Source organism: Electrona antarctica (genome assembly GCF_951216825.1).
Source record: "Electrona antarctica genome assembly, chromosome: 18".
Classification (NCBI taxonomy): domain Eukaryota; kingdom Metazoa; phylum Chordata; class Actinopteri; order Myctophiformes; family Myctophidae; genus Electrona; species Electrona antarctica.
This window is the reverse complement of record NC_136799.1, coordinates 30,626,491-30,649,904: the sequence shown is the minus strand read 5'-3', so window position 1 is coordinate 30,649,904 and position 23,414 is coordinate 30,626,491. Positions and strand designations below refer to the sequence as shown.

General features: G+C 42.8%; 1 protein-coding gene across 1 annotated transcript; it reads right to left on the bottom strand.

Moving 5' to 3' along the window:
• Nucleotides 1-687: 687 nt before the first annotated feature.
• Nucleotides 688-20,820, bottom strand: dcdc2c (doublecortin domain containing 2C). The gene is made up of 12 exons (XM_079528233.1): nucleotides 20,789-20,820; nucleotides 19,330-19,406; nucleotides 19,039-19,170; nucleotides 18,737-18,892; nucleotides 18,288-18,363; nucleotides 13,561-13,699; nucleotides 11,538-11,638; nucleotides 10,174-10,263; nucleotides 9,312-9,398; nucleotides 4,708-4,777; nucleotides 2,403-2,460; nucleotides 688-758 (listed from the first exon to the last, which is right to left on the bottom strand). The coding sequence occupies exons 3-11, from the start codon at nucleotides 19,149-19,151 to the stop codon at nucleotides 2,444-2,446; spliced, it is 849 nt and encodes a 282-aa protein (XP_079384359.1). The 5' UTR covers nucleotides 19,152-19,170; nucleotides 19,330-19,406; nucleotides 20,789-20,820; the 3' UTR covers nucleotides 688-758; nucleotides 2,403-2,443.
• Between the last annotated feature and the right edge of the window lie 2,594 nt (nucleotides 20,821-23,414).

The window sequence follows — 23,414 nt, the reverse complement described above, 5'->3', positions numbered from 1 at the left end:
GTGCTGTTTGCATGAAGTGCATGTGAAGTACAAAGTGAGACACTACAGTACACTGGGTTTAATATGAAGTGCTTTGCTCTGCTTTAGTATACTGTACGCGGTCCCATTCTCTCTCTCTCCCCCTCTCATGTTACACAGAGAAATTAAGGTGCTGCCCGAGGTCAACAGCAAAACCTCATTCCACCCATTACTGCACCCATGTGTTCTTCACAGCACCACTATAAGAGGGAGTGGGACATTTTTTGTGATCTACTCCAATATCATTAAGTTATTAGTTGATTTCACTGGATTTAATCAGTGTAGCAATACCTCTCCGAGGGAAGATAAGTCTCTCTCAAGAGCAGTTATTCAGTCCACTATGCCTGCTGATTAGGCACGAGAACCCCCCCTCCCCCAAATAATTCATCAGAAAACTACAAAAAATAATTTATCAAAAGTGCTTCGCGTGGAACCCGCTCAGGACCTTTGCTTCTTAATAATTAAACTCCGCAATTAGGCATCTTACCATGCGCTCAGTGTGAGGCTCCATGCAATATTCATAACCGTATATAATTATGCAATATATTCACTGAAATAAGAGGCCATATATTCACGGTGGGGCTGTCAAGAGGCAAGACATTTTTATTTGGTTTATAACACCGTTTCATCTTATACATGAGAGGCTGTGCTGCTGGAGACAGAGAGCACAAGGACGTCTGGTCCTCAGTCGAGGACCGCCACTGCTACCATTACTGAGACTGCTACTGTGTTCTATGGCTCTGATGGAGAGAGAGAGGGGGGGGGACACAGACACAGAAAGACATGCAGAGAAAGAGCAAGGAAAAGTGGAGAGAAAAAGAGAGAAAGGGCATGTCAGAGAGGGGGAGAGGGAGAGGAAGGACAGACAGAGAAAGACATGCAGAGAAAGTGCGAGGAAATGTGGAGAGAAAAAGAGAGAAACGTCATGTCAGAGAGAGAGAGATACATGTCGAGAAAGAGCGAGGAAAAGTCTAGAGAAAAAGAGAGAAAGGGCATGACAGACAGACAGGCAGACAGACAGAGACCTGTGTCTCTGACACAAAGAGATATAAGCAGTGAAGCAGTGATGCTCCAACCACTGATATCAAAGTGCATCAGCTGGACACAACAGAGGCTGCCGCTTGATTTATATAGTTTCGACCAGTGTCTTGCACTGAAAATAGGCGATCTACAAGCTCACGACTTGTCCCACTGGGACACGTTGTGAGCTCGTAGACCTGCTATTTGTGTTGCGAGACAGTAGACACGATGCGAAACAAGGTATAAATCAGGCTTTAGTGCTATCATAGGATGACCACAGAGTCAGTCAACACGAAAGAGAAGAAGCATTAAATTCAAATGGATCTGAGATGGGGCCCTGTCTGCAGATGTATTGCATGATAAATTATACATAATGCTCATCCCAGCATGGTAAGGAACTATAGAACAAAAACAGGAAAAAAAAGAAAGTCTTCAAGCCCTTGATGGCGCCCACAGCAAATAAGCAACAGCAGCGGTCCACAGTGGACACACTTGCGGACAAGGTTGGCTTTCATCTCGAGATGCGGTTCAAAGCTACAGGCCGCGGACAGAACAAACCAGCAATCAAAGCTAATGTGTGTGTAACTGGGCAGTGGTGCACTTCACAGAGCCTGTCGTCTGGAGAGTGCTGGAGATCACACGCAGACGTTCCCTCTCACATCACAGTGGTTGATGCTCAGCACACTGTCTTTGGAACTTATTATTTTTCACCATGTAAATGGAGGGTTGGTGTTGAGGGTTCGGAAGTGTGGAGAGAGAGAGAGAGCGAGAGAGAGAGAGAGAGAGAGAGAGAGAGAGAGAAACGTATCGCTGTTGGGAGCTGTTTCTTTTTGAAGGCCTTTCATGCATATGATGAATGAGTGGAAACGCTTTCTTTTTCTTTCTCTCACACCCACACACACACACACACACACACACACACACACACACACCCACACACACACACACACACACACACACACGCAGCTACACCATCCAGTAGGATACCATTTGTTCTAAATACCTTTTGCAACTTAATAGTGCAGAATGAAACCAAGGTAAGAAACAGTGTGTGTGTATCATAAGTATGTATTGTAGCAGTTGAACCCCCGCAGAAAGCGCAATTACCTACATGTGTCGCAAGTAACCTGAAGTTCTTTCTGCAGGGATTTCATGACCACGCCCGGGGTTTCTTTATGCTCAAGGCGGCTTCCTATAGCTGCCCTAGTCTGTGTGCCTGTAGGGTGGATGAAAACCACTGCGCTATATGGTACTATATGGAGCTCTATTACAGCATGCATGTGCCATGTTTAAATTATGTCAGATTCCAATTTCAATTCATGAGAAATTTTATCGACCTATATACGTATATATAAAACACATACCTTTACAATGGATGGCATGCAGATTGAGGAATGGACCGTTTTCAACTTTTACTTTTCTCTGAAAAAAGGGGAATGAAAAAATAATACTTTAGTAAAAACACACAAGGAAAGAGGCAAACCTGTCATTTCAAAGGCTTCTCCTGCTTAGCGATAAACAAAAACAAAGTGTTTTTCCTCTTGACGGCTACACTGCACAACAATGACCTTTTAGAATATGACACCCTTTTCCCCGTCAGTATAATACAGATGTGATTAACATAAATAAGAGTTAGAGTCAAATAGGCGTAAAGGTCGTCACTCAGGACTGGTCTCGGGTCCGGGAGGTGATTTACAACACATTAATTTGGCTGTGTGGAATAATTTATCTGTGACATAGAAAGCCACACAACTCTCTGCATGTAGTCGGCGCATGCAGGCGACAATATGCCATGACTGCACACATCTCATAGCTACTCAATCAGTCAAGATGCTTTACAACTTCTGTCAGAGACCTTAACAGTTGCCATAAATTATGTGGCCATTGTTCATGTTGCCAATAACTTTTGAAGGAGAATCTCGACCAAAATGAACCTAACAGTGTCTTTTCCTTTCATGCACGGGAAGTCGAGACAGAATATCCCTGGCCATGAAACCGTGCCTAATAAGAAATTGCCACAACTATATGGAGGAGAGGACAGTAAGGACTTTGAGGGTAGATTTACATTTTTCAAAAATAAAAAAAACGGTTCCCATTTCCCCTCAACTGGAAAATTCATTTCGGGGATAAAGACTGGCATGGCACAGACATAAACATTTTGATGCAAAGCAGGTGCCAGGGTTCATATCTGTTAGTTTGAGATCACTTGCGTTCCCTATATTTTCACAACCCACTTCCCTCCACTTCAGCTCTGAATTCCCAGCTATGCACGGCATGTGCAGATCCACAGCGGCTGTGACAGCTAGGGAATATGGAGGTATGGTGCAGAAGCATTCAGACCCAGGGACAATAATATAATGTAATATGGACAGGAGAAATAGGGACAGGAGTCTGCTGTGTGCAAGTAATGAGATGCCGTGATTGATTCCATACACCCCCTGCAGTGGACACAGCTATTCTGGAAGAAAAGCAGGAGGTTACAGTATACTATACTAAGGCTATATTTCTGTCCAATGAATTTCACATGACTACACCTCTCTCTGGCACTCTCAATACAAGGATAATTGAGGTAGGAGTGTGTGTGTGTGTGTGTGTGTGTGTGTGTGTGTGTGTGTGTGTGTGCTGTATACATGGGTGTGCATACGTGTCTGTGTAATGAACGAGACTGATGTTAACTGCAGTCTGTGAGATGACCCTGTGTTTATGTGTGTGTGTGTGTGTGTGTGTGTGTGTGTGTGTGTGTATGTGTATTTGTGACCGCATGGATTGTATATGAGGCAGGGAGCATGCTGTTAGCACAGGATGCAGTGATTCTCCTGGTGTCACACAGTGACACGGTGCACACAGCAGATTGGAGGGCAGGCGCTGATGATAACCACCTGCAGGGTTTTCACATCTCGCTCCATTTAGCCACCTCTGGAATTCTCACCGGGGACAATGGGGAATGCTTTGGAAACCGTTGAATGGGCCTCACTCCCAAAGCCTATGTTTTGTAGCCAATTAGAGTGAAATTGCTGGAAAACGGCGCAAGTCACATCCCCAGTCAACAAAGAAAGAGTGTCAGGTTTCATCACAGCTACCGTATGTGTTTCAATACTATCTTCTTATCTTTATTTATTTTTTTGTATCATGAAATGCATGTCATATTTGTTTCTTATTTTCTTTTTAATCAGATGTGCTCTTCTAGGTATCTATGAAATAAAACTAAAAGCATGTAACTCTAAGGAGTCAAGGGGGAGAAACAAAGTAAAACAATAGGAAGTCAGCTACTCCACTGTATTCATACTGCAGTCAAGAGTCAACCCAAATCATGGAGGAAACAGGAAATATAAAGAGTAGTGAATAATCCTGCGCTCTCAGCGTGGTGCACCTTGATGTGCAGGTGCCTTTAATACTGGAATAAGTCATCTGAGATTGGGACGGCAAAAACCCCACTCAGGCAGATGGTCTCCATAAAGTACAGGCGGAAAGCTCTCCCAGATGTTGAGTGGTGCTTGCAGATCCAGTGACATGCGATGTGAGGGGGGACTGGTAATGCGGAGTGTATTAGTGGTCTCTTTATGGGTGCATTAGGTTCAGCGGTGCCGTGGAGGGGAACGCGGGGGCCTCTGTGAAGCTGCTGCTGCCGCCAGCGAGCTACTACCAGGCTTTATGCTTTGATGAACCTACCCTTGAGAAACCTGGACATCCGTGACCGTATCCTGCAGACCCCGTTAGACGCCTCCTCCTCTTTAGCCTGCTGGAAAACATAAATCAGTTTCTCATATCATCATCTAGTCATATCCAATGCATATGCTGCCCCAAATCAGTAAATCTGTCAGGTTTTTTCCCTTGTGGTGATATATCAGATTCCTAATACTACAGTACATATGCAGTAAATCTCTGACAAAAGGCTATGTTTCTCAAAATTCAGAGACAGGACAGCATGAAGAGGATAAGTTCACTTGAACACAGTGCAGCATCCAAACTGTATCTCTGACAGCCCTAGTGCATTCCAGACTGTTTTTTCCCCTCTGCCATACTAAACAGTGGCTGACACAGGGAGCCACTGCAGAATAAATTTCCCCCAGTTCATTGTCCCCGTTGAGGACTAGCAGAACATCTCAGTCTGATTAATGACTGTACACTGTCTAATGAACAGTAATTGAATGGTATAATGCAGTAGGTCCTTAAAAGCCCAGAGGAATCGTCTCTCTCAGTCTAGCTTGCTGGAGAAGCCAGGCGGTGACATTGTCTAGAGTTGATTATAGTTGACCTTGCATGGGAAGAAGAAGGCCTTTGAAATGGCTAACCTAAGCTTGAGGGAATAGCAGCCTGGAAAACAGGCGAAAGACAAATGAAACGGAATTACATTGGAAAAGAATAGGAGGGATCAATGAGAGGGTCAATAAGTATTTGATTTTTTATCACAAATTCTTAAGAAGAGGAAGACAATTGATCAAATGTCCCTAGTCGTATTGGCATTTCTAACAATATTAATTAAGAAAAAATGCTTAGCTGACTGGTTGATAAATCAGCCGATATTGTTAAATCAAAACAAACGATAGTTGTAAACACAATATCACACCAGTTGATTCAAGTCTACCCTTGTGCCCATTTACAAAAACATACTTCATGTCCACTACACTTTAGCACATGGACCTGGCCTTCTTGTGAAATTAATCAGCAACTTAACAGAGTAGCGTCCAAGGGAAGGCATCATGAAACCCAACAAATGTCAGTCAGCTGATTATGTGAAAGCCTTTGATGAATGTGCATCCGGCTCTGGTCCTCCATCCTTTACTTTCTTCTGCCTTCACTCCCAGCGGACATCTCCACTTGGCAGACATGCTGAATCTCGTTATTCTTTATTTGGTCTGGACCACACAGGTCAATATCACACACACTACCTCACCGGTGTACTGTCTGTAACTATTCACTATTTAAATTCAATGCAATGAATCATTGAAACGGAGGCGGCTGAGGAGGTTTGGCTGAGAATGCAATCATGTAATTGAATTTGGTCATCAATATATTTATATAGATATATGGTGCAAGCGGGGCATTTCACAAGAATGCATGATGGTCAAAGTGGGAGGCAATCTATCCAAACTCAGAAGTATGAGTCATAGTGGTACATATATCTCTTATTATCATGTAAATGATGAGGCTGCTGGCGATGAGAGAGAAGTAGTTTGTTTGACCTTAAAGGAAAACTGTGACAATATGCATGAGCAATTGGTAGCAATGAGTGCTATGTTACTTTGAGAATTTATTTTAACCACATGAACCTTAGCATCCCAATTCTAGGCATGTCATAATAAGCGAACATTTGGTTAAAAAATCACACCCGTGTGAACTGAGTGGTGTAAGGTCTTAGCCCGTCTGACGTAATAAAATCATGTCTGACGTAATGAAATCACACCCGGGTGAACAGGGTGAACATAGCAACCATGCTCATTTTTTCTGCACTAACAAAGCCAGTTGTAGGAGTGGTAATGAAATCACACCCGGGTGAACAGGGTGAACATAGCAACCATGCTCATTTTTTCTGCACTAACAAAGCCAGTTGTAGGAGTTTACACCACTCAAAAAATAGAAGATCTACAAGCTCACAGTAAGCTTGAAGAGGATCTATTTTCTGCAGAGCCAAGTAGAGATCCCTGGGGGATCCCATTTAACGAAGTATAAGGTTTACGTGGTTAAGATTGGCCTACATCACTTCTAGTCTACAGTAACTACTGTACAGTACAACTACATTCCTCAAAACAAACAAGGCAATAAAAAGCCAACATCATAGAAATTGTGGTAATTTCTCTCACTGACTAGATGAACATGTGCCATTTATTTTCTTCATCACATCAAAAACTGAGCTCAAGATGCACAATAATAATCCTAGAGCAGACGCTACACAGAAAGTCCCTTCTTAAAGTGACCATGTCCTTAACACAGAAAGATAAATAGTGCATTTTCCGGTATCGGATCGCCAACAAATGATGGTGATTCATGTCCACAGAGTCCACTACATACGTACTGTCCTCCCAGTATGCACAGTAATAAATAAAAAGTCAACATGGAGGCGGGCAGAAGGCTCCGGGGCGACTGGGGCGCTGATGCGAAGGGCCCGGGTGTTCAAAGAAACAGTGTCTTGGATAAACAGTAGCATTCCAGCTAGTCATGGTCACTACTGACCAACCCCAGCATTTCTCGCCACGCTGAAAGTGCATGGAGATCGGCACCGCTTGGCTTTGGGTCCAAACCTTGCATGGTAAAAACAAAGGCCGGGGTCCCATCGGCGTTGAGGAGCTGCGGCGGCGACTGTCATGTCCCGCGGACGTGGTGAAACGGTTTGGGCAGGAAGCAGTGTGGCCGCGCAATATTGTTCACTAGCTAAGAAAAACCTATCAGCCTCCATGGCCAGAGTACGACAGTCAGTGATGGTGGTGTTGGCCAAAGCAGCCCGTACCTGAAAAGGCAACTGTTGCAGAAACAGTTGGACAAAGAGGAAATCGGGCTTGTGCTCTCCCAGGAGACCCAGCATTCTGTCCATGAGTTCAGACGGCTTGTTGTTGCCAAGACCTTCCAGAGATAAGAGATAGCTGGCCCGCTCAGCATCGCAAAGTTCAAATGTTTTCAACAGGTGAGCCTTGAGTGCGTCATATTTATCCTGCTCAGGAGGATGTCTGAGTAGACTCACCACTCTGGTCGCTGTTGAACTCCTGAGGGCCGACACCACGTAATAGTATTTTGTGGCATCTGCGGATATCTCCCGCAACGCAAACTGTGCTTCCGTCTGGGCGAACCAAGCAGAGGCTGCCGACTCCCAGAACTTTGGCAGCTTGAGTGAAACTGCATTAGTTGTCATGTTCGTGAAGAGCTGTCTCTGGAGACATCCACCAGACAAACGGGGTCCAGTGTAGAAATTGTAGGAAAGTAGAAACAGACAATTTGTCTCATTGACCACACGTGTCATTTATTTTCTTTAAACAACAACGATGGTGCTGCACAATAACAATCCTAGAGCTGACGTTACCCAGAAACCCCTTTCATAAAGGGACCAAGTCTACCTAACACAAAAAAGTACATCATTGTCTGAATAGAACCTACTGTACACCAAAGTATGGTGACTTATGTCCAAAGAGTCTGCTGCAGAATTGTTCTGTCTCCTGTACTATGTCTACTTGTCCTGTATTGTATTGTATTGATATGTCTGTTTTTGTGTATAGTTTTATCACTACTTTTTAACAGCCTGCTCTGGGACTACATATGAAAATTAGATTCTGGCTAACTCTGGCTCAATTACATGGATGTGAAAGCCGACATGTTGATTAATGTGCACTGTCCCTGGTAAATAATTAAATAAAGCGTGAGTTTTGGAGACTTACATTTGCTTTACATCACTCACAATTTATTCCTGGTCATTTCATTCTGATGTAACGCAGTCACTGTTGTATTTCCGGCCCTACGCTGAATCTTTACAACTTTATGGTGAATGAACCTCATTCTTTCTCTCTTTCTTGGATGGAAAGTCAAGAAATACATGCTTGGCACAGAGATGACTACTCTACCAAGCGGCAAGTCCGTACTGGGGACTATCGTTATTGTCCATTATCTAATGGCCATTCCTTCCAATCCATAGCCATTCTGAATCAGCAATATTCATGTATGACTAAAAGCGATAAGTAATGAATTAAGCTATTGATGAGGTTCTTAACCAGGGTCATAACTGGCCCTATGAAGTCAATAATTATCCCGATAAGAATATCTTTATTGCAAAAGTGCATACGGTGGCAAAATCATCACCACACCAAAACATTCCCCTATGGTGTAATTGCCACTGCTTGAAATTATAGTTTTCATTAAAATGAAATGTTCAAGGTTATTGATTGCTTAAATAAGACTCAATATCTTCTCATTTCAAAGCTGAATGAAATTGCTTGGAATAGTAATATCACCCAAGTATTGTGTACGTTCATCACAGTTATGGGGCTTCATATTGCTGTCCCTCGAGGATTATTAGAGCAAAATAAGTGTATTTAAATGAGTGTAATTTCTAGGAACCACACATCCATGGAGGAACATCTGTATACACAGCTCTGCCCCTAATTCATCAAGGAGAATGCACATTAAAACCAGAGTAAAGGACAGACATCAAGCGAGTGCATATGGTTATGGAGCTCTAGTATAATAACATCCACACCCTACTGTATTTGTCTAATGCAGTAGTCCTTGAGTACATGTGTCTGTGTAGCTACGGCTAAAGCTGTCAGCGTCTATATTAGATGAGGTCATACCTGGGGTTCTGGGGACTTTAGTCCTCCATCTCTGGGACTGGAAGTGACTTTTGGGTCCCTTCTTGACTCTCCTCGCCCAGAGGAGCACTAGGAAAATCAAACACAGGAAAAGACATACAGATAATAGAGAGACATAACATGTATCAGCAAAGGTTACGGCTGCTAGACGTGAGTGAAGTTTTAAAGGCTACCTAAAGCTCTCAATATCAATTCAATTCAATTAAATTCAAAGGAGCTTTATTGGCATGAGAAAACATATGTTTACATTGCCAAAGCAAGTGTCAAAATATAATAAAAACAGTTGAAAATATATACAGAATACAGTTGGAGGGTACATCATTTGTAAACAGAGCTATGTCACATTGCAGCGTTATATACATGTTCTACAGGGTATAATGTTTTTTGAAACAAATAGCAGCAATTTGCAGTCATTTTGGTACAAATAGCAGCATTTCTTCTCAGGAAATGTAATGCATTGCTGATTACTGGCCCCGTGATGAAGCATTTTCAAGCTGCTTTACCAACCAAAAATGAACAAGCTATGTGCGTTCACTCCACTTGCTGGAGCTGTGTAAACATTATTTTCCTTTTTTCTTTTTTTTAAGAAAAACAACTCACTTTTAAAATGCTCAAATTGTATTCACAGCAGCACCAGAATGATGCTTAGACCTTGCAGTGTTTTTCAAGTTAGTACAACAACAGGAAATGACATCTTTATATAAAGGTGTGGACACATTTCTTACCAGCCCCACCTAGTGACTAGAGGCAGCACCAGACATACTAAGTTTAGTAGTTTGGCTCAGTACCGAAGACTGGGATGGGCGTTATATATTTGTCTTTGTACAGCCTACACGGTACTCACATTGCCCGGACCCTGGAGCGAGCCCTTGTTCGTGGTGGAGGAGTGAGAATGGACCTGGTCACAATCCTCCTCGACCACCTTAGCCTCGACCTGGAGGGAGGAGGAGAAAAGACCTCGTTCAGATTATGCTGCATTGTCGTATTGATTTTACAATGACAAAATATTCATGTAAGTTGCTCAACTGAGGTGTGATGGGGTTTGCTCTGTGCACTGAATCCAAGTTTCTGAAGTAGTACTTTCACAGGTGATTGAACTTTGTTTTTTTCATTTTTTTTTCATTTGCTGCTTTCTTTCACTTTTTTAGCTATTTTTGACAGGGGGACGGGGGCATTCAAACACGTGAGTAAATATGTATTTTCTGTTACGGCGATTTCTTTATTATTATTTACTATAGTCCTACTAGACCCCAGAAAATCAGGCCACAGTAGTTGTTTTCCGTGTGTCTGAATGAACTACTAGGGGGATGCCATACTGTGTGTCATGGCTAAATATGTCAGTTTGTGAACTCCCCCTTCACATTCAATAGATCCCGTGATTTCTTGTGGCCAAATGTAATTTCCTGGGGTATAGTAGGACTATAGTAAATAATAATTTAAATAATATTTAGCAACTTGTTCGAGCTTCGAAAGCTATTTTTGACAGGGGGCGGCCCTGTCAAAAATAGCTAAAACGAAAGAAAGCAGCAAATGAAATAAGTTTAACACTCATCTTTTACTTTCTCTAATAACAACCTAAAACATGAACCTTCGTTGAAAAAAAAACAAAGTGGTTAGTGAGGCTAAATAAAATAAATAAAAAACATTAATGGTTGCAGGGTGTACGATTGTCTCAATCCAAACCACATACTGTTAGTGGATCAATTTGCCTACAGTATTATTCTTATTCTTGCAACTTCTTTGTATAGTTTTCTGTCTACACTGTACACAGACAGCAAATAGTGTGCTCCAGGGATGATGTATTTTTTGGCACATCTGTGAGTTGCCGCCATCATGTGTTGCTGCCACTGATTTCTGAAGGACTTTTTGCATTGGGTTTTGAAAAAGTTAAGAAAATAAGCTCTATAGCTAACAAAGGTTTAAATATGTTAGGAACAAGATAATTTCCAAATCACCAAACCTATTATGATGTTTGAATCATGGTTGGTGGGAAAGATTAATGACTTTGTAATGGTGAGATTAAAAGAGTTTTGTTAGCGTTGCTAGAGAATTAGTATTACGTGGACAGCACATGTACATTTAGGTGCTGGCGGTGATGATGGTGTCTTTAGATAAACTCTCATTCTGTATCTGGGAAGCAGGCCCAAGTTGTTTCAAGACCATAATGCTAATAACCTCACTGGGGTCCAGTACGGATCTGTGTTTTACCTGATCAATTGGCAAGTCCACCTTCAACTGGCCATCTTCCTGCACCTCTGCGGCTCCCACCGTCTCCCGCCTTTTGTGTTTTGCATTGAACACACTGCCCTCTGAGAAAAGCGATTAATCACAATTACCTCATCTGCTGGCAGCTCATCCGTAATTTATTCTCCATGGTACGACAGTGTTACATGCTGAAAATAGAAGAGCTACAAGCTCAGAACATGAGCATTGCAACACATGGTGAGCTTGTAGATCTGCTATTTTCTGAGTTTGACACCATCGTACAATGAATCATAGCTTCAGTCACCCTGACTATTTCTCTCCCTCTTACTGCCCTCTGATCCTCTCCATCTTCCTCTTTACTTCAACTTCAGAAGTGATCAATGATGCTGTCAAGTCCATTTATTTATTTAGAGTGTGGTCACACAGGCCTAAAGGTTAGGGAGAAGGCATGGCTCCGCTGCCACAAGTCTGGAAACCCTGCATGAACCTACATTCTGGGGTTAGCTCTCCACAGTGACAGGCTGCTGTTAATGAGCGCAAGGAGTAGTTTACAAGTCAACATCATGCTGCTGTTCCCAAAACCCTATTTGTCTGTCTCTGTGGTTGCTAGATCGGAAGGGGTAATCGTGACTGATTAAACACCTTATTGAACTACTAACTTGAGTATTAGTGAGTATTTGGTGATCAGAGGAGAAAAGGGTTATTTGTCTTAAAAAGTGAATTATGCGACTACCTGTTACTAATCTGTTATGTCTCACAAAGATGCTACTTGTATCTGTTCCTGTGCCAACACCCTAAGAAAGGGGAAATGATTAAATCAAATTAAAGTTATGTATTGCCAAAAGCTCTGCTCTTGTGTTGGCTGATGCATGCCAATAGCACTCAGAGCCACCGCGTGCCTCTGAGTTGATTGAGCTGATTGACTCTGCGCAGCTCAGCTGAGTTCCCTATGGATTCTTTCTCTTTTACCCTCACAACATTAAGCAGTTTATGGGAGGAGACGGGGTCCTGCCATGGGGGATGATCAAGTGTCCAAAAAGTGGTCTTCAGGAAGAGCACTCTCCACCAGGCAGCAACGGTAGACAGACAGCCACCTCGCTAATATGAGCCTGACATGAGAGTAGGAAATCCAACTCCATCACTAGGAATGCTGGCTCGGCTGTTATGTGTGAAGCGATGGCAGCTCTCATACCACGGCAATTATTCATCCTATGATGTCATGCTAACTCTGGCCCGGGATGGGCCTTTCAAGTGTGGGTCATTGTGTGCTGTTGTGCACGGAAGGTAAAACATACACCCATGAAATAACAACTATTGAATAGCTGGGTGGCAGTGGCGGAGGTGCAATTACTGTGTATTGATGTTATATATCACTTTCAAACTGCATAATTGCTACAGTGCTGAAACTCATCAATCTGATAGAGTATTTTGTCACTTTTATGATCTCTCCTCCGTGTTATTGTGATGAATAACTTATGATCATTTTGATTCCCCGCATCAGGAGAAAATTGGAGCATTTTATTTTCTTTCCCCGGCTCTGTTAACAAGGCTTTCTGGATACATATTCAACAAAATGGCCTGATTGAATTCATCCATGATTTAAGAGCCCTTGACGGTGTTTGAAGTCATGTTCCGTTTAATATTCACGGAAAGAAGTTCTGTTCTTTCAAAGAGCAGAAAGCACTGCTCCCCTGATGCGGGTTAACTTCGGTGAACAGGTTGCTATTATTCAAAAGAATGATACTCCATCTGCCTACTTTTCTATCTGTTCACCACACACACACAGAAAATGTAAATGTCACATACATTTCAGCACACACGAGGAACACACACTGGTCTATTTATACATGACTGCATGTGCATACACAAGCACACACAAACATGTGCACACACACATCCACACAAAAACAGTAGTCAAGCGGTCGCCTTTATAACAGCGAGAGTGAGAAAAAGGGAGGCACATAGAAAGTAAACCACATTAAATACTGTGTGGTAGAGAACGGTTCTATAGAATTGCTCTCCTTACCCACTGTGGAGTTGAGAAGTGGGACTCTGGACACCTGCCTCTGTTGTTTGGCTCTCTCTGGCTTGGCTGAGTCCGCATGGTTCTTCGTGTGGCCCCTGGCTGCGTGCTCAAGGTCTTTTCTAAAGCCTGCGTGAGCAAACTACACAGAGACAAGAAAAAGAGGGGGCCATGGGTTGAGACGTATTTCCTCTGATTTTGCTATGATTCATAGTCAGACCTTTGTGTTGTTTTGTTGCGGGGGGAGTAGAAAGGAAGGACAAAACATGGTGAGGCAACACAATGTATATTAGCTGTTGAACAAAACTTCTTCCTCCACTTGATTTTCTCTTCTCAACCGTTTTTTTTTTACATTTTCCATTGACCTCAATTTTTCATGAGTTGATACGCTTTGTAGCTCCCCCGCGACTCCCACTGTATTGAATTCATCTGGTTCCAATACATCCCGTGCACAACCTATCAATCACTTGGGAGCGCTCGCAAACTAATCATTTATTGATGAAATGGGGCAGCCATGAATTTCTAACTGCATTTGTCTTATTTATCAAGCCAGATCAAACAATGAAAATCCAAACAAGCTTAAAGGGAAAGGGAGGGGAGTCGTAGGGAATAACTTATTCTTCAGCTGTGTAGACAGCAGACGGTTATTGATGGAGAACCGGCGGAGGACAAAAAAAGAGAGAGAGGGGGGGGGGGGGGGGATAGAGTCCTGGGACTTTAGCTGCGTGGCGAGAGAGCAAAGGGAGCACGAGACAGACAGACAGATGAGACAGAGAATGAGAGAGAGACAGAAAGAGACAGAGAGAGACTGAGAGAAGTGGGGGAAAGCGAGCAGTGGCGAGATGTTCAGACAGAAAGGTACACATTTGAATGAATGCTTCCACAAAAGGCAACTTTCTCCTCACAGGCTGCTCATCCGCTCTGTAGGTAGTAAGCTGAACTATAGTTCCCAGAGAGAGAGAGAGAGTGAGAGAGAGAGAGAGAGAGAGAGAGAGAGAGAGAGAGAGAGAGAGAGTGAGAGAGAGAGCACAGACTTAATGTTTCTTTTTCAGCAGCAGATCTCTACTGCGGCTGCCTGGCTGGATCCCTGGGCTGGCTCGGGGGAGAGTGTAGTGATCTCAGCCTTCCACCAGAATACACTTCTGGCAATGGTGTTCGCAAGCTCACTAACATGGAGTCTGGGGAATAGCAGTGATGTTTCTTCACTTGTTTGCTTTATTTAATGCAGAAGAAGCAGGGTCTGTGGATGTTCTTTTGAATTCCTACAGTCGTCGGTGGGCCAAGGGAGAAAAATAAAACAACAACAAAAATTGGGAGAGAGGGGAAGAGAGAGAGAGAGAGAGAGAGAGAGAAGAGAGAAGTTTGCCTGCTATAGTCACATTAGTCAGTGAGGGAAAGTTGAAACAGAGTTCACATACAGTACAAGTGCTATAGTGGCCACAAACACGAGATCAAAGACAAAAATGTATTGCCACTGCAGCTAATGACCACATTCACATGGTGGCCATTTTGGCTGTGGGGCAGCCCAACCGAGTTCATGTAAGACCAAATTGGCCGCCATGTGAATTCGGTCATCGATATACTGTTAATCTAATTTCATAACCTCAATTCACACCTGAGTGATGTGAAACATCTTCACACATCGAGCACAAATTAAAACAGTTAAAAATGTTGTTTTGTTGTGTCTGTTGATGTTTTTATTTTTTTCCCCATTTTTTCATGTATACAGCCTGGTAGCAAGATGTAAACAACTCTTATTTATATCAACAGCGTTAAATCAAGAGCCTCTCACTCGGGGAGAACGGCGAGGAGGCTGGTGGGAGGGAGGGAGGGAGGAAGGACAACCAGAGTTGCGGAGCTTGGGAGAGCAGAGGAGAAAAAAGTTGCAGCGCTGAATTGAAACACGGCAGACAGTGGAAAAGCTGAAGTCATCTCGCCTCTCGTTACGCATTACATATCTGCCGACCATGTCCTAGGGGGGCAGACAACTGTGTCTATCAGGAGGCCCCTGTGAGAGCGTGGAAGAGAGGGGGGCAAGAGGGGGAGAGAGAAAGAGAGAGAGGAGGGAGAAAGAGAGAGAGAGACAGAGACAGAGAGAGGGAGAGAATGAGAGAATTCTAGAGTCGGTGTGAGTGGCCTCAGGGGGCCCCGGGCAGCGAGTAATCTCTGGCCCTCTCAAGTGGCAGAGCGCAGGAGTCAACAAGAGGACAGTGTGATATGATAGCCAGGGGAAAAGGGGGGGACCCACCCGTCCAACGTGGGCCAGCCGCTATCCAACCACACATACTGGGCAACGGTGGCGGAGAGGGCCACTCCCTGGGTTTGGTCCTCCAGTGAGCAGACTTGCAGGCAGCAGCCTGGGAGTATAGCTTTCCGCTGGGCATCGCCACTTCCCCTTTCCCCAATGAGATCATGGAGGGTCGGCAGTGGGAGGGGATGGAGTTTTATCGCCCATGTCAGGGAGGAGAGTGAACTCCTATTATTCCACATTTAGTCGGCCCTCTCTGGTCTGTTTACATGCAGTGCTTCATAGGAAGCACTATATGAGGTACTGTTAAAGTACAGTACACTGTTTACTACGAGTAACATGAAGCACTCCGATTTAGTACTTAACATAATTCTCTCTCTCTCACTTTCTCTATCTTTTTGTTCTCCCTTCACCTCTCTTTCATATATACTGTAAATCGTCTCTTCATGCTATACATGTCTAACAAAATATTTCCATATCATCGCTGCAAAGGCCTGGCTCAGCATCTGCACTTGCCTCCGGTGGGAACACGGAGTGCTGGAGAGTCTCAGTACCGCGCTCGTTTTCACAGCCGGGCCGTCAGTTGAGAAATTCACCAGACGCTCTAGACCAGACGTCCCATTCGGCAGCGCTCTACCACCGGTCCATTCCATACATGGGCAACTGGCGGCCAGGGGGCCACATGTGGCCCACACCATCACTTAATGCGGCCCGCAGGTTAATATCGGAATACTGACAAATTATTGATTTTGGCTGTTACAATTCCAAACATGCTTTTCAGGAATCCAATTCAAAAATAGCAAAAAAATTATTCAGGATTTCAATTTAAAAAAATAGCTGATCTACAAGCTCAAAGGTTTTTAGCTCGGCTAGATCGGCTATTTTTGCTAGGACTGTAATATGCAATGTGGTCCTCTGGAGTGAGGGTGGAAATTTAGTGGCCCTCTCCATCGTTGCCCACCCCTGGTCCAGACGGGAAAAGACACCTTTTCCATACAGCAAGGTTGCGGAGCAAGGTTACATTTTATGCAGCCTCCATGGGCACGTTACCGGGATCTCTTTTTTTTACGGGCGTTTCTAACCAGACCGTCGTTGTTTTGTGAGGTCAAACTGAAATTAATGATGGACATGACCCTATAAATGTATGTGTAATCAGTAAGCCAAACAGCTGACAGATCAAGCAAGAGTGAGCAATTTTCCTCACATGTATCACCCGCCCACCCCCCTGAAAGGTCCTCATTAACTGGTCAAATCATGTTTACAAATTCATGAGGGATCAGGCGAAGAGGGAACGGGAGTAAAGTGTAGCAACATCATGTCCAGTGAATAACTAATAGCAGATCAGCAGGCTGATGCAAATATGAGGCATAGTTCTGTCTATGTCTCCCCCTACTGGTAGTGTAAACAATGGCTGTAACTCAATGAAACATATTCCAGGCAGACAGATATGTCATCTGTGAAATGTTGTCCCCCAAGTTGGATGTACTGTAATAGAAACTAATTAAGCCAAATTAGAAAAAGCTTTGCATACAAAACACAATATAGGGAAATCTTAAAAAGTAAGTTACTGTCGAAATTCTTATTGTTAACGTACAGATTATCTTTATCTGCACAATTTCATGTCATCTGCTACAGGAACACCTATTGTGTGGTTGAATGCAGGGGACATTTTTCTCCATTTGAAACAAAAATTGGCATCTGACACAGTATTGTCATCTTTCATGGTTACAAAAATCAGATGTCAGACATGTCTCACTAGGGGGGCCTTATCTCTACAGTACCCCAACCTGCTGACTGGGCATGTTCCTGTCCTCACGGGGACTATTCGGTGTTCATCTCAAGACCCCTGTAGAACAATCCTCATATGGATTCAAAGCTTTCGACTGTCTACTTAATCACAATACAAATTGTCTGGGTTCTGGTTTGAATGAGAGAATCTCTCTCTCTCTCTCTCTCTCTCTCTCTCTCTCTCTCTCTCTCTCTCTCTCTCTCTCTCTCTCTCTCCTCTCTCTCTCTCCTCTCTCTCTCTCTCTCTCCTCTCTCTCTCCTCTCTCTCTCTCTCTCTCTCTCTCTCTCTCTCTCTCTCTCTCTCTCTCCAGTCAGTGAAAGTCCCCCCCTGGTGCATATGTTCAGTCTATGAGGCTCACTGCACTTGATCAAGTGGGCCAGCCTGTCTCTGTGGGGATTACCCATCAAAGTGGAAAGCAATGGTAACTCAATGCCTCCTGCAGACAGTGATTGATGATAGCACTGTTTCATAACGAATTGCACCTCCGCAACACAAGTCTCACACGTGGGAAATGTTAATTGAAATGCTGTGTGTGCAAAGATGCGCTTTTCAACTGTGACACTACTGAGGTGCCATAGATATGTAGTCATACTGTATGATCGGTTAAAAAGGCAATATAATTTAGCATATCACACAATCATGTAAAACAAGATGGTACCACTGATAATGATTCTTGAAACTGCAGTAACTCACCACATCCTTAGCTTGTGTCACCACCACATGTCTTAGCTTTCTAAGGGACAGGTCTAAGGGACAGTCATGGCTGAGTCTGCAGGAAAATAAATGCCCAGGTTAGGATATCAACAAAATGATTCATGTCTTATTATCAGCATCCAGCCATTGAATAAACCCTATTCTGGGCATGTCAAAATAGATAAACATTCAGCAAAAATAGGCAAGATTAGGCAAAAATAACCAACGCAAGTTCACAACACATCACACTGCAAACGCGTTGTGAGCTTGTAGATCGGGAGATTTAGTATAGAGGGGGAAAGGAGGAGTATAGACCCCTGGGTGGAGACACAGGTCAATGAAGTATTGAGAGTTTTAATGCGGAAAGCAATGTTCTGACTCAAGCCTAATATTTTGTTACAGTCCGTTCTGCGAAAGCATAAATTAGCACATTAAAAAGTAATATATACCTGTAACTCATATCATCCTCCCTGATGGTTTCTCTGCTGGGAACCAGCTGGCTGTATGGCAGGGCCTTGAACTTATCAGCTCCAACCGCCACATAATACTGGTTATTCTCTAACTCCGCTGGACCACGTAGAAGACATCCATCTAATGAACAAAGTCTGGGGATTCAAAAGAACACAATAACACAAAGGCAAGGAATAGTAAAAGTATAATATTAAGGTTTTAGGGATCACCTTCCCACAGAAAATACAATACATTTATAGCTGCAATAGGCAACTATAAAGTAAAGTCTCTCCTGTCTTACCTGTGCACAGCACCAGTACGAAGACACACTTTCTCTGTCACCATAGCTAAGACATTTTCCCAGCTTGTGAGAGTATACTTCGGGATCATTATTCGAACTGGAGGCACCCGCATATCTCCATTGGTAAAAGCACTATAAGGGTTAACAAAACAGACATTTGCAATGACATACAACAATGAACAATATAAACTACATTTAGATATTACATCTTTGTAAAATTGTATAGGCTATGACATGTTTCTTTCCACATTCATGATGATGTATTTGAGGCAGTCATAAGTCAATACTCACTAGATAGTGCATGACTCGTTAATAATTTTCTGGCAGCGAGCTGAAACGACTATTCTGCTGTGAACTACCGGTCGAATCTAAAATGTTCAAAATAAAGGGAAATGAAATTAATGTCTAACAGTGTTATATACAGTAGGCATTAATGATGTAGTATATTAAAGTTTATTAAAATATAAACATGATAACTATGGTAACTATACTCAGTATACTGGTAGCTATACTCCACAACAATGGTAAGTGTTCAGGGACTTCACTTTGGTTAGAGCCACACATTTATAACAAATAACTTGGCAGCCAACGTCTTTTGACTTCATTACCCAAGAGTCTCTGCATGTCCAGCGAGGACGCGCTGTCATGGCCATGTTTTCGCTTTGACTGATGGCTTGGAAAATGACAGGATAAAACTCATTGTCTCCCCTATATATAAGTCCCTAGCAGGGTCCCCTCTGAGTCTATACATTTATGGAAGGATGATTGTTATTGCTTAAACATAATTTTGTGGGATATGGCCCAGGCCGGCCTAGCGGTCCGGGCACCTAGGCTGCAAATCCAGACTGACAGCACAAGTTCGACCCAGCAGTCCGCCACAGCAGACTGCTGGGTGAGCACTGGCGCTTTGGAATGGGAGGTCAGATCAACATATCTGCCTGGGTGACAGCAGACTGCTGGGCGAGCACTGGCGCTTTGGCATGGGGGGTAAGATCTTAATTTCCGGGCCTGTTAAGAACTCTAGTTTTCACCGGCTGCCGGGCACGGCTGCACTAATAACTTTGGGGCAGGCTTGTCTAGAGTTTAAATGGACAGGTATCAGTCAAAAGGGAGACATCGAAGAGGAAGGATGGATGGGGAAGGATCAACATATGGAATCTGGGTCAGAACAGGTCAGCTCCATATATGGAGATCTAAGGGTTTGAGGTCAGATGTACTGTAGAGTTGCTGGCCAATATTGATGACATCAGGCTCTTCATATATGGGCTTAATATTGATGACATCACAGATCTCCATCCCTGATGATGTCATGTGATGTCACATGCTTCATCCCTGATGATGTCACGTGATGTCACATGCTCCATCCCTGATGATGTCACGTGATGTCACATGCTCCATCCCTAACCATAACCTGGTGTTGCTTTTGACCATCATGTCATTGTAGGAATACAAACATGTTCAAAATGTTTTCACATTTGGAAAGAGCAGATAGTGTAGGCTTAATAAACACTAGAGCCCATATACTCTAATGTTCTATCTCTAATAGTTTTCAACATCATGGAGTCCAGGGACCACAGGGGATTCCAAAAGAAATGGTGGTCCATCATGGCCTAATGTTATATCAAACTGGGGGTTCTTGAAATTTAAAAAAAGGAGAATCACTGCTCTATATTCACAATAAGCAGGACAGGAAACATGAATCATACATTTAATAGTAATAAACCAGTTAAATGGCCTTGTGGTGGCTTACCTTTTTGTTCTTCTTCAGCTGTGGCTTTTTTGTTGTTATTTGGCAATAGCTGCAAAGATGAAGAGATGGGATCCCATACATTATTTAAGAACAATTATTTAGTTAAGTTCAACAGGTGACTCAATTAGTGTTCTCTCTGATTGTTTAGGCTCGCCTAAACAATTCTTCTAACAAGCTGGGCAATGCTCATAATTGATGCCTATTAGTATTACTGTAGCCTAATTAGGCCAGTTTTAATTGTTTTTGTACCTACTCAAGCTTTTTGAAACGTTCCACTCCAGCTGCAACATAACTTTCTCCGTGCTGCAAATGGTCCAAGTCAACAACTTTGTGTCCCTCTCTGGGAGTGTAGACATTCCTCACAGCTCCGAAGGGAGCCTCAATTCCATGGGTCACAGAGGTCAGAAAGCTGCCAAACGTTGACACGTGTCGTTGATTGACCACTATCTTTCTCCCGGGGAAGAAAGCGTCCCCATTTCTGTACACCACAATTGTTTTGGTCGGAGGCAGACTAGAGTTTGCAGCCATACTCGACGTGTCAGACATTATACCAACAACAACGCAGATAGCCTATACTAATGCCTAAACAACCTGGTGCGTGGCAAACTGGCAAACGTCAGGTCACAGTTATAAGTAAGCTCTGCAGACGTGGAGAGATAGAGATATCTGATATGGATGTTAGTTCACTTGAGAGGATAGTATCAAGAAACCTATCCGCTGCCCGGTGCTGCTTGGTTGGCTCAGGCTGGTATTGTCTTTTTCCTGGTCTTTTCCAATGACTCATCCACGTGTTCCCAGGGAAACAAGCTATAGGAGAAAGGTCACGTGCATTTGTTTTGGCATTTATGCCTATCTATGCCTTGTTATGGAAGATCATTTCCGCCAATGTGATTTGGGGTGGGCGGGGTGGGGTGGTGGTGGATGCTCCTGTAGTCATTATAATGAGAAACGAGTAGCCTATATTTAAAATATAATGATTATCTCAAAATAATTTATTTGTATCTCAAAATAATGACAAACTTCCACAATCACTTCATGAGAAACTTTCTCAAAATAATGACTCAGCGACTCACAATTTGACTTGGTAGGCTATCTAAAAAATAATGAGAAACATTATTCATGATTTCGAGAGTATGTATTAATATTTTATTTTCATCACATAATTTTCCCTTTCTTGGGTTTGCAGTTGCACATGTTTCATTTGATATAATTCCAGCTACATTTATGTACTGTATCAAAGGTGCAATAAATAGTTTAATATTATGTATTTATGTGTATTATTATTGTTTGTTGTTGTTATAATAATGATAGTAGGCAAGTTGAAGTATCCCCCCCCCCCCCCCCCCTCCCACACACACACACACACACACACACACACACACACACACACACACACACACACACACACACACACACACACACACACACACACACACACACACACACACACTTTACCCACTTTGTAAATGTAAATGAACTAAATTTAGCTTTACATGATTGGTGGTATTGGGAAAATGTAGTCTAATATGTGCTGGTCACGTATTTCCAGATAGCTGCCCTAATCCCCCATTTGGAATACATTTTTGCTCACCACAGATTGTCTGGCAGGCCACTGCCAGACAGAGCTGTCCAAATTGTTTACCACAGGGCAGAGGTAACCAGAGATTGCACCAACAATGGCACCTAATTGGGTTTTGCTAGACAACTCCTGGTCAATGAAATGCATAATTCATCTCCCCATTAATTATTCATTTCTTAAGGGACTCGTGCTGTGCTTTATTAGGAGAACTGCATCATGCATATTCAAATTATTCTGTCTTCTTAGGGAGAAGCAGTATCATCTGAAGTGTAATGCCCATCTTCAAAAATAATACCATCCACAGCTGTGAAGATAACCCATGTTAATTACACTATAAAAGATGAAAGATGTTCAAATGGAAAGACATACTATATCCTACTAAAATGATCTGTTTGTTCTTGATATTGCATTACATTTTAATATTAAATGTACTATTATGTCTTGTGGTCGAAGGTAATATGTGTTTGTATGATAAAGGATCCTTTTTTAATCAATACCCATCATTTTCTATGAAAACTGCTTTGATAGCTATTTCCCCTTGCCCATCAGGATTTATAGAATAATTTTCAGTAACCTTCTGACTTTGTAACTGATAAGTTACAAAGTCAGAAGTGACACCATGGTCATCCAAACCAGGGATTCTTTTCAAGATACTGGATTACATGTGATTCACATGTAATCCTGTATCACATAAAGGGTCAATTGACAACCTCAAGTAGCCTACACCTATAGCACATACGATTTTAAAACTTATATTAGAAGCTCAATGATATGTAATCTCTGCCACCTGACATAGCTGCATATGAACATGCATACTGTACAAACATATACCTGTATGTAATCTGGTTTGTTGCATTGTAATATGATTTCTGTCCACTGGATGGCAGCTCTTATATGGCTGTTGGGATGACTCATAGCTCTGGCCAAAGCCAGGTCAGACAGGTTGTCTGCAAAAAGCCTTACAAAAGGTAAATGAAATGAAATGACACCCTTTGTAGAGAGCCTACACCCCTTCATTCTATGCCATTGCAACTCTACTCTACTAAT